This window comes from Polypterus senegalus, chromosome 14 (genome assembly GCF_016835505.1).
Source record: "Polypterus senegalus isolate Bchr_013 chromosome 14, ASM1683550v1, whole genome shotgun sequence".
Taxonomy (NCBI): domain Eukaryota; kingdom Metazoa; phylum Chordata; class Cladistia; order Polypteriformes; family Polypteridae; genus Polypterus; species Polypterus senegalus.
In genome coordinates, this window is record NC_053167.1 from 142558292 (window position 1) to 142575619 (window position 17328).

General features: G+C 50.4%; 1 protein-coding gene across 1 annotated transcript in view; it reads right to left on the minus strand.

The window, feature by feature from the left end:
- The window catches only part of prkaa2 (protein kinase, AMP-activated, alpha 2 catalytic subunit), a 19029-nt gene extending 2758 nt beyond the window's left edge, over window positions 1-16271 (minus strand). Inside the window, exons 1-6 of the mRNA XM_039776598.1 lie at window positions 16115-16271; window positions 15376-15517; window positions 11478-11571; window positions 10967-11111; window positions 4347-4434; window positions 4038-4262 (exon numbers count right to left, since the gene is read on the minus strand). Of these exons, the coding sequence (XP_039632532.1) occupies window positions 4038-4262; window positions 4347-4434; window positions 10967-11111; window positions 11478-11571; window positions 15376-15517; window positions 16115-16208 (788 nt within the window). The 5' untranslated portion in view covers window positions 16209-16271. The remainder of the gene's footprint in view (window positions 1-4037; window positions 4263-4346; window positions 4435-10966; window positions 11112-11477; window positions 11572-15375; window positions 15518-16114) is intronic.
- Between the last annotated feature and the right edge of the window lie 1057 nt (window positions 16272-17328).

A 17328-nucleotide genomic window follows, 5' to 3' on the forward strand; every position in this document is an offset into this window, starting at 1 on the left:
TGAAGAACTCCAAACAGCGCCCCCTGTCTGTTAGGGTGAGAAGAAAACAGAACTACAGTTGTTGACATTGATGATTAAAGTGACAAAAGTAGAGGGGGTATGGGTGGGTTTGGGTATTGGTGGGAGATGTGCACACTGCGTGGTGTAAGCACGTGGGCGTGAACTCTGGAAATGGTGCCCTCTATCTTTTAGTGCGAGGAGCAAACACAAGAAGTCTGGCAGTTAGAACTTAAAGTGGATGCCAGCTGCCCTACTCTGGAGGATGTAAGCACAGGAGGGCATCGGCTAGCAGGGGCATCAGTGTCCCCTGACTTAAGGTGGAAGGAGGTGTTCATAATGTGAGAGACCACTCACCGGGCACCAGCTGCCAGAACACAGCAGGACCTCGCCTAAAACTGCACACAGTGCCCCTGTCTTTCATTGTAAGAAGCCTGAAGAAGTACAGTACAGCGGTTATAAGGGGCAAGGGGTGCTGATCACAGACTGAGAAAGTGATGAAAGGGCACCGGCTACCAGACAGGTGGGTGGCGCTGTCCACAATGGAAGACACTTAGAAGTGCACCGGGCATCACCCTAAACAGTGCCCCCTGTCTCAGGGTGGACGCAAGCTGACCTACAGTGACTGATATAAGGGACTGTTTATAAAGTGCACCCGCTACCAGACAGCAGGGGGCGATGTGGTTGTAGAGGAAGCACAGAAGGACACCCCCCTGTCCTCAGTGTAAGGGGGCAAGAAGAAGAGTCGCAGTGTGCAGGTCAGAATTTCAGAAATGAAGGGTCTAAGTGCAGCCCCCCATACCAATGACATCTGTCACCTAATGCCAACAACGTTGGTCACAAAATGCCCTCTGGGGTTGGTCTAGCTGCAGACCACCTCAGTTCGATTCAGGAGCTCCAGTGAGTTGGATTGCACGTGTGTGTCTGTTGGTTTACTCAACTGTCATCATCATTCGAGTCCAATTGCCCTATGGCAAACCCGAATCTTAACCACGCTGCACCCGGGCAAACAACGGGCATTTCATGACTGGTGTGGTGTGACGGACACTGTGGGTGTTTCAGGCCTCACTTGCACTCTGTTGGACTAAAGAGCACCACCTACCAGAAACTTGGGGGCACTGCTTATTACGGAAGAGGCATAGATGGGCACTGCGGATCACGCTGAACAGCGCCCTCTGTCTGAGTGTGACAAGTCAGCATTCTGCACTTGTGGGCAGTGTGGTCAAAGAGGACGACACAGATAGCAGCTGCCAGGTAGTCAGTGGGCACTGATTAATGATGCAAGCACACATATAGACATCCGCGCCCCCTGTCATTTAGTGCCAGAAGCAAACACAAGCACACTGCCTGTTAGAACTTGAAGTTGGCACCGGCTACCATTGAGCTGGGCCTGCTGTCTATAGTGTAAACCACAGGAGGGCATCACCTTGTTGTGTGAACAGCACAGCCCTGTCTGAGTGTGGACACTAGCAGAAGTACAGTGACAGACAATGGGTTGCTGTCCATGATAGGAGAAACTGGCACCAGTTACCAGACAGCAGGGGGCTCTTTTCCCAGTGGTGGTAGTAGAGAGGGGTGAGCAGTGCTGAAGAAGGAGGCATCAGCACACAGACAGACAGACAGACAGTGGGCGCTGTTTAGTGGTGAGCACACAAGAGGGCATCAGTGTCAGTGGCAACAGCACACCTGCCTACATGTAAGAGGCTGGCAGAAGTACAGTGGCACTGTGGGGTCGGGTGGGCGTGCTGCTGTTCTTAGTGTAAGATAGCATTGTTAGTTGACAGTGGTGAGCAGCTCAGCTGGCAGACCCTCTGCATGGTGTAATCAGACAGGAGCTTCCAGTGTCCACAGCGCCACCTGTCTTCAGGTGTGAGAAGCAGGCTGCCAGTGTGAGGCTGCTTGTCGCTGTGAAAAACGTAGGCAGGTGTGTTTAATAATGTGGACACACAGGAGGGCCTCCGCCATTGATCTGAAAAGCGCCCCCTACTGTTTAGGCAGAGGAGCAAACACAATCACACTGCTGAATTAATATCTGAAGAAGTAGGCACCTGCTGGCATTCGCAGTCTACCATTTAATAGTGCAATGGTGACACAGGAGGACATCTGCTCTCAATGTGAACTGCACCCCCTAGCCTAATGTGGAAGCAGGCACAAGTACAGTGTGTGGGTGGGGGGTGCACTTCATAATGTTAGAAACTGAGCAAAACGGGCATCAGCTACCAGACACCAGGGGGCACACAGAAGTCTAACTCCAAACAGCGTCCCCAAGTGTGACAAGGAAGACGTACGCTATATGCAAGTGAGAGGCAGGGTGTGACTAACACATCAAAGGATGGCAGCGATTAGAAACTAGAGGGCACTGGTCCTAATGGAAGAAGTACTATACAGGGGGCACTGCATATCACTTGAACAGTGCCCCCTGTCTTTGTGTGTGAGAGGCATGCAGAAATGCCCTGGTGCCCAGTAAGAGATGAGATCTGAGGTCAAACAATCAAAAAAATGGATCATAAGGGCACCATCTGTGAGAAAGAAGTGGGGGGGTGTGGCTTCTAACATGAGAAATGGACAAGATAGTGCCAGTGAAAGAGCAGGGGGCAAAGTATAAGAAATGGGCAGAAGACCACTAGCAGCCAGTTAGGAGGTAGGGGGTGCTGTTCATAGTGTGACGAATCTTCAAGAAAGAAGTGGGGGTGCTGGTCACGGTACAAGGAACAGGCCAAAGGGCACCAGCTAGCAGTCAGGGTGGTTCACTTGAACAATGCCCCTGTCTTAGTGCCAGAGTCAGGCAGAAATACAATAGCTGGTATTTAAAGGTGAGGGGTGCTGTTCATGACACAAAAGGGCAGCAGCTGGCAATGAGGGGTAGGGGGCACTGTTCACAGGTGAAATCTTTGTGTTCCTCTGTCATCAAAATGAGCAGCGCCCCCTATCTCTCTGAGCAAGAAACAAGCCGTATGCCAGTTGCCAGTAACAGGAAGGGCAAATGTGGAAAATATGCTAAAGGACACCCGCTAAAAGTCAGAGGTGAGTGTTGGTGGTGCTGGTCATTGTGTAAGTACAAAGATGGATACTACCAACCACCCCTTAACCCCCCTCCCCATTAGTAGGGGGCAATGTTTAAGAAATAAGTCCATGGGCACTGGCTAACAGAAAGGGGCGCTGCTTAAAATAGAAGAACGAGATGAACGAGTGCCCATTGCCAGTAGGTGGTGCTCTTCAAAGTGGAAAGTTCTGAGTGGGAGAAGCTGACAGAAGTGCATTGAGTGTCACTTAAAGACAGGGGGCGCTGCTCGTGGAGAGAGAGAGAGAGAGAAAAAGGGATCAAAGAGCACAAACCACAAGAACACAGCAGGGGGCGCCGTTAATACTACAGCCAAAGATGAAAGGGAATCAGCTGTGGGATCGGGGTAGAGGTGCACGGGGGGTCCTTTCTCTTTAATTTGAACAATGCCCCATTTTAGCCCCCACAGCTGGCAGACGTACTCTGGCTGTTACATAAAGGCAACGGTGTGAGAAATGGGCAAAAGGGCACCAGCTAACAATGAAGGGTAGGGGGCAGCATTCATGGTACAAGAAAAAGGGAAAAAGGCACCAGCTAAAAGTGAAGGGTTTGGCACAGCAGGCATTGGTTAACAACATGAGTTGCACCCTTGTCCTGGTAAGGGAAGCTGGCAGAAGTGCATTGACTGCCACTTAAAGCCAAAGGGCGCTGTTTGAAATGGCACAAACTACAAGGAACAAGAAGAGGGCACTGTGAATAGTAACAAGGAAAAGATAAAAAAGGGTCCCAGTTATGACTGGCACTAGAAGGTGCTGTCTCCTGGTAATTCATGCCAGAAGCTGAGAGAAGTACACTGCCTGCCGGTAAGAGTCGGGGGGCATCATTTTGATTATGAGCTGCCCCCCCTCCTGTCAATCTATAGATGGCAGAACGCAGAGGGTGACATTTTAAATCTTATCTCAGAGTGGCAGTGGGCTGAGAGGGTGGGGGAGTCACCCAGCCAGTATGGCACTCTGCTCCGAGGGCATCAACAGGATACCTGATGTCCCTGATGGTGGCTCTTTTCAGCGGGTCCACCTGCAGCATCAGCATGAGTAGGTTGGCCACCGAGCGACTCAGGTGCTCCGGGATGTAAAAGACCCCACCTTTGATCTTCTTGAAGAGGGTGGGCACGTGGTCATCGTCAAAGGGCAGGGCGCCACACAGCAGCACATACAGGATGACCCCGCAGCTCCAGATGTCCACCTCTGGTCCAGCATACAGCCTGTGGAGTGGAGAGTTGACGGGAGGTCACACTTTTGGTGACGAGATGACAGACTGACCAAAGACACAGCGGGTGACCACTCACCTGCCTGAGATGACCTCGGGGGCCGCATAATTAGGAGAGCCACAGCTGGTCCTCAGGAACTCCCCGTCTGCCATCATATTGGAGAGACCTGCGGGACAAAAGGAGAGAGTGGGAAGCAAGTGGTGGGCACCACTGGGGTGACCCTGCCAGTCTGAGACTTGACTCCATGCCCATTGCTTTATGTGTGTGGCACGACATGCTGTCTGGTGTTGGAGACTGGAAGGGGGGCTCATTGAATGGATCAAAAGGGCGCCATCTGTGAGAATGAAGTTGAAAGTTGTCATCATTTAAAGTATTGGAGCAGCGGAGGAGAAGAACACACGTTTAATTACCAAGCTTTTTCAAAAGGGTCTCGTACAGAGGGGCGCATCCTGAGAATGGCCGATCTTAGCGAAAAATGAACGACACGTGTGAAGAACGAGTGGAATTTATGAGAGTTTGCTGAAGCCCTTTGTAATTCGACATTTAATGACCAAATCTAAAGGCTGGGTGTCCATCTCTGAACAGCTGACTGTTGACAATGGGGGCCGTGATGCCGCAGATTTTAAATATCGGTGTAAACATCCAAAAAAAAAAAAATAAAAGAAATTGAAAATTTGAGTAACAAGTAAAATTAATTCAACATATTAGTTGAAAATCGATGAACGGGCACTAAATGTGACACGGCGTCCTTGAAGAAAAGAACAACAGCGAGCAGCAACAGGAAAAGAAAGCAGCACTTCACAAAAAGAAAGAGAGAAGTTGAAACAACTTATGGACCGTAAAGAAGTGTTGTAGTCCAAGGCTTGTGGAAGCCCCCCGAGCACCAGAATGGCTTCTTCACCCATGTGCCCCGGGCACGCTCTGCCACAGTGCAAGCTTCGGTGGTGTGCCATTCTGCGTCTGCTCAACCGCAGTTCTATGCTTCAGCACTGGGGGTGCTAATTGTTCATGGAGAGGATGCCCAGTGTCTCCCAGTTAGAGACCACCTGAGCAATGCTGGATATTATCTCTATCTATCTATCTATCTATCTATCTATCTATCTATCTATCTATCTATCTATCTATTATATAGTGCCTTTCATCTATCTATCTATCTATCTAATAGGTATGAATGTTCCATCCATGGTACCTATAGTGCCAGATATGCCTGCAATAGCACGATGACCAGTTTTAGCATTACACACTTGATTTTTATTTTTGTTATTATTTGTCTGACACTTTTCTCCAAGGTGACAATTGTTTCCATCTCGTTTGTTTTTTCCGATTGGAGCACAGGCAGGTGAAGTGACCTGGGTCACACCTTAGGGTCACACACTGGTGTCAGTTGTGGGATTCTCAGTGTTTGTTGAGTTCCTGGCAGATCAGTAACCTGAGTGCTCAGCTCTCGACTCGGCTGCCTTGAGGAGCTCGTGTTCATTCCGGTGAGTTCCTCTTCTTCCCATTTGTCCTGCAGCAGACCACTGATGGTTCTTGTTTCATTTGTGCACAGCCCGCGTTTCTCTATTACTTGAGGGTCACTCAGATGGTCCAAAGGCTCATGGGAATTGTAGTCCCTTGTGCAACATTGTTTCTGCTTGGTGAGTCTTTCCTCTTTGCTGTTGTCAATTCTTTGTATTCATTGGCTTTTCCACTCTTTTTGGTTCCACTTTTGGGTTTTCTGATTTCTGGATTGTGTTTATGATTGCCTTGGTGGTAAATTCTTTTGGATTTTTTTCTTCTTCATATATTCTCTTTTAAATTAGATTTTTTTTGTTGTACTGCTCTGTATTAGCCAGGGGTTGACTGTGATCCTCCTCCCTAGTTGGATATTTTCGTGTAGTTTTTGGACATCTTGAACTTTGAAGCTAAGCACATTTTAGCCCAGGTGGGTCAAAGGCAGCCATTAACAATGGGAGCTCAGGCCCTGCCATGGGTGGGCATTTTTAGGGCATCACGCTGCTTTGGCCATTCTGGGCACAACAACAGGGTCCAACTCACAAAAGTGAGGGCCTGTGATTGCAGCTTTGGTTCCCTGAGTTTTTTTGGGGGTTTTGTTTTTTGGGCTTTGACCTTACGGATTATTGACTTTTTGTTTCTTTTTTGGTCTCGATCGTGGCCTGGCATTTTGAATTGGTCTAATTTCCAGATCTCTCATTCAAATGATATGCCAGTCTGTACCTCTGGGTGACATGACACGTGGTGGATGACCCACATAGTCTGGGGCGCAGCCAGGAAACCAACGTTTAGCAGCCACACTCCACGTCGGATGAAGGTGAGTGTAAACACGGGGGCCACGTCACGAACACACCACAGACGTGGGATCAGCCAATGAAGCCTGCTAGTGGCCACTCGGCCTGGGGGACCTTGAGGTGACAAGTGTGTCACAGTCAAAGGGAGGAGTGACAGCGGCATTACTGCATGTGACATTTGTGTGAGTGTATTAGTGGGGCGGCTAGAGTGTATCCAATGAGTGTGACACATTGGTGTGAGTGTGCAAATGGAGTTACAGGCACCTGTGCCAGCCTAGTCGGGGTGCCACGTGTGGATCTGAGGGGCTAGGTAAGACTTTGACTTTCGTTTGGGTCTCCATTTTGCATGCATTGACTTGTTATGGATGGGGGGGCAGGATTATAGATGACTACAAAATAATAATAAATAACAATAATTACCAAACTGGTGAAGCATAAGGGACACAGACACAGCACAATGACTTCAAACGATCACCACGGCAACCGGCCTGCATTCAGCATTCAGACATCTCTGCCCATCTCGGACATTAAAAATCTCAGCCCCCCCCCACCCCATTTGTTGAGGGTCTGGACTCCTGACAAGCTAAAATAAGCCCCCCATAGTGTCAAAATAAGAAAAAAAAACCCAAACAAAGCAACAAACAAAAAACCTCTCTGATGCTGTGCACTGATTGGATGGTGAGACTGCCTTATTTGCATACATTGACGAGGGCGAGTAACCAAATTCCGCTTTTTAAAGATAAACCTGAGATGTTCATCTCATTGTTTAATTCAGAGACCTTTCTATCTAGGATTTCCCCCAAGGATTCTGATGCTCCTGTCACCGTCACCGTAAGTCACCTGTGAGGCTTCAGTAGGCGGCCATCGAGCACAGCGCTGGTGTCACACGAGACGCGTCTTTTCTCGTTCGCGTGATGCACATTTTATTATCTCTTTACAGAAATCCTGCCCTCCCAGCCTGATCTCAGGTGTGAATTGCTCTCCTAGGCCTCCTGTGGGGACGTTGCTGTCCCCTCCACGTTCCGCTTCTGTCAGGTTGCTTTTCTGTAGGGACCTCCCTTGCGTCACACTGACCCCAAGCCAAACAAACTTGATTTTTTTTTTTCCAACAAGAGAAGAACGCCATTAAGTGTAACAGAAACAGACACGGCAGGACAAGCAGGTGTGGGGGTCCACTGCGCTACTTCAAGTGACGCGTCACCATCGGGGCAGTTCAAGTACGTTTCTTTACATCCCCTTTTTTATTTCATTTTATTTTTTCTGCCGCTGGCACACACGAGGGTACAATGCCAGCGCCTGAGCTGTGCGGACGACACCCCCCTTGTGTTATTGTAGGTGACCACAGCGCAGGGCTTAGTGACGTCCACACTTGCCCTGACGTGAAGTTTGACACTCACTGCATTGTGAATTCTGCTTTGAGGGGCCGACGTCTCGCTTGTCCTCTCACTTCATTGCAGTCATTTTGCCTTTTTCTCACACAGCTGCTGTCACACCATGATGAAGTGTCACTTGACTGAAATCACCGGGCACACCACTGCAGTTCAGTTATGCAGTATTTCAGTGTCACTGTCTGATGACCAAATCACATCGTTGTCACTGTCAGTCCATTTCAATTCATTTTAAAACTCCCGTTACGACTTTACGTTTGCCATCGTGTTTGTTGTTGGAGGCTCCGCCCCACTCATGAATATTAATGAGCCACCTTAGCGCTCCATATAAGTTTGCAGCATGAAGTTATTTCATCCACCAGATGGCAGCAGAGACTTTGGACTCAGCACAGTAAAACGTTACACGTCACCCTGAGTCTGACTCGGGCATAACTGAACAAGCAGAGAATTGCGAACCCAAGTGCCAAGGTGGTGCCCAGTGAAGATGCCTCTCTGCTCAGCTGCCATCTCAGACATTCTGCACCGTAAATAATCAGAAGTCCGTGTGTCGCTGGGGTTCATGGTGGTCTATGATGTCACCTCTCTTTTATTTTTTTGTTGTTCTTTATTTCGCCGTATACAATTTCTTATATTAGGAATGTGTTTGTTTTCGTGTACCCCCTTTGGGTCAGCCACTGTAGAGTGCCCCCTGGGTAAGGGCCCAGCACAGTAAGGATCCCCTTTGGCATTTAAACTGGCAACCTTCTGGATGCCAGCGCAGATGCTAAGCCTCAGGACCACCACTCGGTCTGATGACTTCAATTGGACTCATTTTGTGGGCTCAGCATCGACATCGCTACGTCATCACACCAGATTCTGAATCGCTTGCAAAAAGAATCGTCGATGATGGTCAACACGTAGCGCCGGGGGCCGATAAGAGTCGACATCCGGGGGCCGTGGGGGACAATCAGGTGACAGGCAGACCCTCTTTAACTTAGGAGGACCGTCAGGCTCGGTGACCTGACGTCAAATCCCTGCGTGTGCCTGAGTGGCATAAACAACGCCTAGAATGGCATCGACATCGGGCGAGAGAGAGGAGCGAGGGTGCCAAGTCAGACACTCTGTGCGTATTCTTTCTTTCTTTCTTTCTTTCTTTCTTTCTTTCTTTCTTTCTCTGCAATCAACAGTACTTTGATTTCCACAGAGCTAGGATCCAAACCCTAAAATGAGTTATATACACTTTCAGTTTGTCCATCCCTCCATTCATCTCTTTCTTTCTTTCTTTCTTTCTTTGCATATTGCTGCTGACTCTGACTTATCAAACTCTGAGATCTGGAGATGGAAATCAAAGGTCAGGTACCTGCATCAGCTGATCGGTCCCCGCGGCGCTCACCTGGGGAGATGACACCAGCGGTGACATGTGGGAGGCGAGCCGACTGCTGGACTTGACCAAGTGACACTGCGGGTCACCGACGACTTCAGGACGTTTTCTTTTGATTTTGTCCATAAAGAGCCTTTCAGCTTATGAGTGATGAGACACTCAGGGGGTCATAAGTATGTGAATTGGCTCACGGAACAGAAAGCAGGGGGACATTTGTCATCAGTAAGGGTTGTGTGTTGACTGATGTGTGAAGCCATCACTTTGTGTGCTTTTTGGAGAATGGACTTCTCTGGACGTGAGCCAAAAATGTGAGCAGAGACCCCCGTCCTGCAGTGGGAGTGGAGCCTCAGTGACCTGAAGTGACGCGACGGGACTCAGATGTGGCCGCTGTGGACTTTGAACTCACTTGTACTGTCATCACTTTTCTGCCCCAGGATTGGGGGCTTAGAGTTGACCCCCATAGACAGCACCGCTGTGCACAGACGATCTCGAGGCCCCCCAATACAACGCGTACTCCGCAGACCCCTGAGCCGCCGAGTCTAGTAGACTGTGCCTTGTGTGTGACTAGTGGGGTGAACTTAGTGAGAGTGTCGATGGGCAACACTGCCAGGTTAGCTGATGTGAGTGTGTAAGTGAAATCACACTCGTCTGTGTCAGTCTGCTAGACTTTATACTGTGTGTGTGTGTGTGAGTGTGAGTGGGGGGGGCCTGCGCATTGGCGAGTGCAAAAGTCAGCGTGTGTTAAAGAGGAAGACTGGCAGAGTGTATTGTGTGAGTGTGTGAAAGACATTTAGCCAGAGTGCACGAGAGTGACTGCTGCCAAGTGTGAGTGTGAGTGTGTTAGGAGTGTGTACGTGATCTCACCCTCACTCAGAGGCAGCCTACACTTGACTTGACTTGAGAGGCGCTCAGGACATTGGTGGGTGTGAGTGTGAGTGTGAACATCTGGGCACTGCTGGGTCTGTGTGTGTGTGTGGGAGAGACGGCCTGGCACGGTGGACTCAGTGCGAGAGTAAGTGTGTAAGACTGCCACCATGTCGCTGTGAGAGTGTCAGTGACATTACACTCTTTTAAACACATCGGTGACTGAGTCTAACAGAGTGTGTGTGTGTTAAATGTGAGTGTGTATCAATGAGTGTGAGCAGGATGGTGGGAGTGTTACAGTGTGTGTCAGCGTGTGAGCTGTGTATGGGGGTGACTGTCCAGGGGTACGTAATGAGTGTTGTGACTGTGTGTGTGTATGCTAGGGGCTTCAGGGTAAGTTAAGGAGAGACTGGTGGGAGTGTGAATGCGCAGAACTGGACTTGTGTGTGCACACTTGTATTGTGAGTAAGTGTGTGTGTGTGTGTGAGTGTAACCAAAAGTGTGGACATGTACCTGACTCTCAAAGTGCTATGGCAAGAGTATTTGTGTGTGTGTGTGAAGGTGCAGAACCTTTAGGTGTCTACTAATGTCTCTCTTAGAATGTGCCAGTATGAGTGTGCCACTGTGCCACTGCCACTGGGTGTCCTCACTACGCGCCCTCTCACTTTGTTTATCCCTCCTCACTCTCTGCCTTTGACCAATCACGTGGTCCGACATACACAGAGTGACATGAGGGTCCTCCCACGGCCAGCCCACCCAGAATGGCAAGGAATAACAACCTGCCCCCGACTCACTTACCAAAGTCGGCGATCTTGGCGTTCATGTTGGCATCCAAAAGTACGTTCTCCGGTTTTAGGTCTCTGTGGACCACCATGTGCCTGTGGCAGTAATCCACAGCTGAGATGATCTGCTGGAACAGGCGCCGGGCCTCGGCATCTGCCACCTGAAATGGGCACAACATTAGCGGCGCCCGCTCAATCAACACCTGGGGGACATGACCAGTTCAAATGCCAGGTCCTCTCCTCAGTCCCTCATATGCCCAACGCCTCCTCAGGTCAGCTTGAACAACTTCGGTGTGGGAGTCAAAGTCAGTCAGGAAAACATTATATAGCGCCTTTCAAAATGAGCATGAGGGCACATGGACATGCAAAGTGAGAAGATGAAGCTGTTAAAATGGGCCTGGGCACATGACGCCAGTCTGACTCGACTTGTCTCTCATCTGTGGATAGATGTCTCATCTTGTCATGATAAGGAAAGGCACTATAAACACACTGGCACCCCCACCCCTTGCCCAGCGCCACTCTCTTACCCGCCCATGTTTGCAGATGTAGTCAAAGAGCTCGCCCCCTGACACGTACTCCATCACCATGAAGAAGTCCGTTGGCGTGCTGATCACCTGGTACCTGCAAGACAGGAGCGGGAGGTCAGGGGGTCATGGGTGGTAAGTTCATAAGGGGGCTGACCAGGACAAGGGGTCTCAAGCTGCCCGCTTACAGGGGGCTGCTCATGCTTTAGGAATTTTCCAAACCAGATCTTCATACTCACACTCATATGCATGTCTTCACACCCGGCTGTGGGCATAAGGCAATGGCACACCCCAGAAGGAGTACCAGTCCATCACAGATGACGCTGGCACACATTGGCACAGCAGAACCAGCTAGGAGTCATCACTTAGCCCAACACGTGCCACTTTGAGTCTGAGGAATGAATACCAGAGAGCCAATCGAAAAGCCCACAAAGACCCCACCAGGACTTGAGTTCCGAGGGCCACTGTACCACCCAAGAACTAAACACCAGTCCTGGTGCCCAGGCCAGCAGTGGCACAGTCGGGTTGCTGTTATGAGTCATGAAAATTTTAAAAATCGGTGTGGCTGTAGGGTTAAGCGTCTCGTTACTGCTTGGTCCTCGTTCAGGTTTTGAGCTTCAAGCCTTAATTTCAAGTCCTGATATACTTTTTGGGTGGGCATTGGTTTTCTTTGCCCTCAGTTCTTGATATCAGCACTGCCAGCTCCTAATTATCAGATTCGTCTTCTGCTGTTGGTGTTTCCACCTTGGCATCCCCTCAGCCATATCAGGACGGTTGAGCCTGAAGGTACTGCACGGTGGTCTACACTTACAACCAGTGTGTGAAATACCCCCTAGTAATTGGGGGGTGCAAGTAAGCATTCCTGTAGGATTCTCACAGGACCACCTCAAGGTTGTGTGGCACAGGACTAAACCCCTCTTTCTCAGCACCCTGTGATTTAAAAGCTGTGCTCTCCTTCTTTGCCACTCAAACATCGAGACACCCTCCTCCACTTAGTCTGCTGCCAGTAGACCATCTAAGCCCCCCCAGCCTGCTGCCATTCAAATATCTAAGCCCACCCAGTTTGCTGCCAGTCAGCTATCCAGCCCCGCCTGGCCTGCTACCATTTAATTATCAAGTCACATCCAACTGAGCCCGCTGTCACTCAAATGTCTAACCCCACCCCTCTGGGTGACAACAAACATCTAGACCTACCCAGCTGACTGCCACTAAAATATTTAGCCCCTCCACTCAGTCTGCTGTCGCTCAAACATCTAGCCACACCCATCGTTTGGTTATCAAACATCTAGCCTTCCATTAAGCCTGCTGTCACTCAAACATCTAGCCCCACCCAGGCTTCTGCCAGTGAGATATCTGGCCTTACATAAACTGCTGCCACTCAAACATCGAGACCCATCCAACAGTACCTGCTGTCAGTCAATCACCTAGCCCCGCCCAGCCTGCTGTCAGTCTGATATCTAACTGGCACCCAAATGAGTCTGCTGTCAATTAAGACATCTAGCCCCACCCATCCTGCTGCTATCAAACACCAAGCCAACTCCACCCAGACTGTTGCCATTCAAACATATCGCTATCAAAAATCTAGCCCCACCCACCCTGGAGCCAGTCAGATATCTAGAAATCGCCTATCCTGCTGCCATTCAAATATCTAACCCCTCCCAACTGAGCCTGCTGTCAATCAAATATCTAGCCCTGCCCAGCGTACTGCGATTTAGATATCTAGCTCTGCCTATCCTGTTGACATTCAAACACCTAACCCCGCCCATCCTGTCATATCGCCCCGCCCACTCCCCACCCCATCATGCCTGTATTCTCCTCTCCCTTCCCTGCACTTCAGCTAAAGATTTTCTGCTGCTGTCAGTAGTGGACGCTCATCACACTCACTGCACCGTGGGGCACATTGGGTTAATTAAGGGGTCCCAGAGACCCAGCCCACCCAGCCCACATTACTTTTTATGCCTGCTAAGGGGTGAAGCTCGGTATACGAAATATGGAGCCTGAAATCTAAAGGAGTAAGTTGAGAGTCAGCAGGATGGAAAACACGGAATGAGCCGGGAGACCCCCGACGGTTGAGGGTTGGAAGTAAGACACTTGAATACGACTCCCAATTATGGGCACTGGCCAGTGACAGAATCAGGACAAATGGGCCCCATGGCCTTACAGTAGCCCACCCCACCCCACCCCAGCATCTCAAAGCAGAATCCGTCAGTCTAGCGCTGTCCTTGGGGTCTCATGGGGTGGGGGGTTTGTTTCTCATCCATAAGAGACACCACTGGCAGACCCCTCAGAGCAGCAGAGGGCACTTCAGATCTGCTGTCTGAGACGCCATCTTCACTAAGGGGGGCATCACTTTACGGACTTTGTGTTGCCCCCTCACATCCATTTGAAATGAAACCTCAAAGCCACCCTCTAGTGACCCCCCTGAAGATGGGCATCCTTCACTGGGCACCACAATCTAAACCCCTCCCATCTGACCTGAATGCCTCTGCATGCAAACACCACAGAGGGGCAACTGGGCAGAAATAAACAGCCGGTGCGCCCAGCTGGAAGACCGAAGTGTCCAGTCAATCGAGTCCAAGTGTCCATCACCCTCTGCTGGTTAACAATGGAACTGCGGCCTGCTTGACAGCCAGAGCAGCTCGGCTCTTCTTCTACTTCTGGGTGCCCAACAGGAAGGGAGACTCCTGCTTACTGCAAAGTTCAAGATGTTGGAGCCTCCATCTAGGAGTGATGTCATGGCAGGTCTTTCTTTCATATTGCACCTTTAACAGTGCTTGGCATGCTACTTGATAACCCCAGGAGCGGGCAAATGCCTACTCATTTAGTGAGAAAGGCAAAACGAGTGCTTTTAATGTAATGTTCTGCTTAATGGCCACAAAGCACTTGGTGGTCACTCTCCACTTCCAGGAGGTCAGTATCCTGACGTTAATTAATGAAGACACACAGCTTCGTGACTTGCCTTCCACTATTTCAATGTGGCACATCCCAAGAGAACAGGGCCAAAGGCAGAAGCCTGCCATGCCCACCACTGGGCACTGAGATGGTTTGGATAGCAGGGAAGTGAGAGATGTTGCCATCCCGGGAGTTGGCACCTTTCGACCACAGGATGCACTAGAGCCACATGGCATTGGTGAAGCACTCAGGGGTCAGTGATGCCATGCTTATGAAAAGGGCACCAAATAAGGGGCGGCTTGTGTGAGGAACCTGGAGCAAGGTGAGAAGCTTTGTCTATTTTGGCAGTAAATTGCATTGTGGGGAACTCATCTGACCACCAGGGGGCAGCGTCATTGGGGAATGGATAAAGGCAATAAGAAAAATAAGCAGTCAGAGACCCATTGTGGGCTTTGAACCCAAGTCCATGTTGCTGTGATAAGGGTAGGCCACTGGTGCCACCTGTAAGAAATAGCGGGCACAAAGGTGTGGCAGCTCCAGAATGATGGCTGCACTCCATTACTAATGAGGGCATACAAATGGACGTCAGAGAGGTGAAGCTGGTCAGTGCAGTGCAGGCCAGGGGATTTCTAGCCACATTAATCACACAGAGAGGGTGGACAGCAAGCCTAGGGTGACCACCAGAGTGTCCACTTAGGTCAGTCAGCCCATCAGCCAGTTCAACTGTCACACAACAGACCATCAGCTGACTAGCAACATCAGTCACACAGAGTGGACACCGGTGTCCACGTGCGTTAGCTACGTCCATCTGTCCATCACAGAGCAGACCACGAGCAGTCCAGCCGTGTCACTCACACACAGAGAGAGAGTGGACAGAAAGGTCAGGCTGACCACCAGAAAGTCCACATAGGGCAGCGATGCCAATGAGCCCATCATCACACAGCAGACCACGAGCCGTCCAGCCACATCAATCACCCAGATGGAGTGGACCCCCAGAGTGTCCACTTACAATTTGATAATATGTGGATGGCGGAACAGTTTGAGGTTCTGAATTTCCCGTTTGATTTTGCCCACCACGTCCAGGCTGCGGATCTTCTGCCGGTTCAGGATCTTCACGGCCACTTTGTGTCCTGTCAGCTGATGCTCTCCAACTACAGAGAAGGGGACAATCAAAGGCATCTCATCAGGCACATTCTAGATATTGCGCCCCCAAACACTCACAGTTTACCAGATGCCGTCAGCAGAGACCCCCGACAGGGTGCGATTGCTGACCACAATGAAGGACATGGCTATTCTTAGCTCCTCGAATTCCTTTCCTCCAAAAACAAAGCTAAAAATAAACTCGTGGCCTCCAGCAGCGCTAATCTGCAAAGTGCCACTCACTCTCGCGGCGCGGGCTCGCATGGGTGCGAATGGGCAAAGCCACCTGCTCGGCCTGTGCCCAGTGTGCCAACCCGTCGTGCACCAACATCGCCAGGGCTCACAGGAGTTTCGAGTCTGACAGGCCACCTGTTGCAGAGCCCCGTGTAACCTGCGAACAGGGTCTGTCGGAAACGGGGGTCGCACACGCACATCTCCGTGGGTCGCTCGGAACACAACCACCCCCCCCACTCTACTCAGACAGAGGGACCCCAGGGTGCCACGCACGTGGAGCGCCGCACGTCTGGTGACGCCCCCTGCGAGTGTCCCTGCTGCTCCGCACGAGCCCCGCCCCGCCCAGTCCCGCCCCTCCACGGCGCGCACTTAACTCTTCACTTTGCCAAAGGTGCCGACGCCCAGCGTGTCGCCCAGCAGGTAGTGACCGATCTTCACGCGGCCCTCGTGCTTTTGCCTCTCGGCCATTTTTGCAGTTGGGTGATGAGGTGCGTAGCAGCGACTGGACGAGAAGGAGAGAGCGAGAGAGCGAGAGAGAGAGAGAGAGAGATGCAGATGGGTACGCGCGCGCGCGCCCGCGACTCTTAAAGGGTCCGGCGGTCCGCAGCGTCCAGGTGGTATAGCAGCGGTGTGCCCGAATGAGATGAAGAGGAGGAAGGGCTGGCATTATATAACAGCAGCGCGACATCGTGGAAGGAAATGTGGAACATTATTAATGGTACCTGGATGTCTTTCATGGCGCTATAAACACAGATGAATTAATTCGGTCCATAAAAGAGTCTGCTGATGAAGAAGAGGATGATCTGGAATATTTACGACACGACATCGCAAACGTTAGCGTACGCCATGTCTTCCAAGCATGCTATACCAAAAAACATAAAAAAAAATGAATTCGGTCAAGAGAAGCGTGCTGATGATGACGAGGAACTTCCGAAGGGCTGGCATAATATAACAGCAACGGCAGTGAGGAAAGGCGCTATATACTTACAATGTAATAATAATAATAATAGTGAGAACTGTGTCTTCCAGGAAAGTTTTTCATGGCGCTGTATAAAACACAAATTACTTTATTTAGCCAACACGAGTACATACTGACTGCGGTGGGTTGGCACCCTGCCCAGGATTGGTTCCTGCCTTGTGCCCTGTATTGGCTGGGATTGGCTCCAGCAGACCCCCGTGACCCTGTGTTCGGATTCAGCGGGTTAGAAAATAGATGGATGGATGGAGTACACACTGATGAAGAAGAGGATGATTTGGATTGTATTGTCCCAAGAGCATAACATCGCAGGGAGAAAAGATAGCTGCATATTCTCGGAGCATGGCGCTATATGAAATAAAGATGAATTTATTCGAGCGCATACTGCTGAGGACGACAGAAGGACTGAGCTGCACCCCAACAGTACGGCGTCGCGGAGGGTAACGTTTGAGAATCGCGGCCCATCTTTAAGACGCTATACAAAACGCAGATTCATTTATTCCGTCGACACCAGTGCGCACTGATGAAGAGGAGGATGATCTGGACTGACATCGACACAACGCGATATCGCGGGAGTAAACGTTGGAGAACTGCATGTCTTAAAGGCCATTT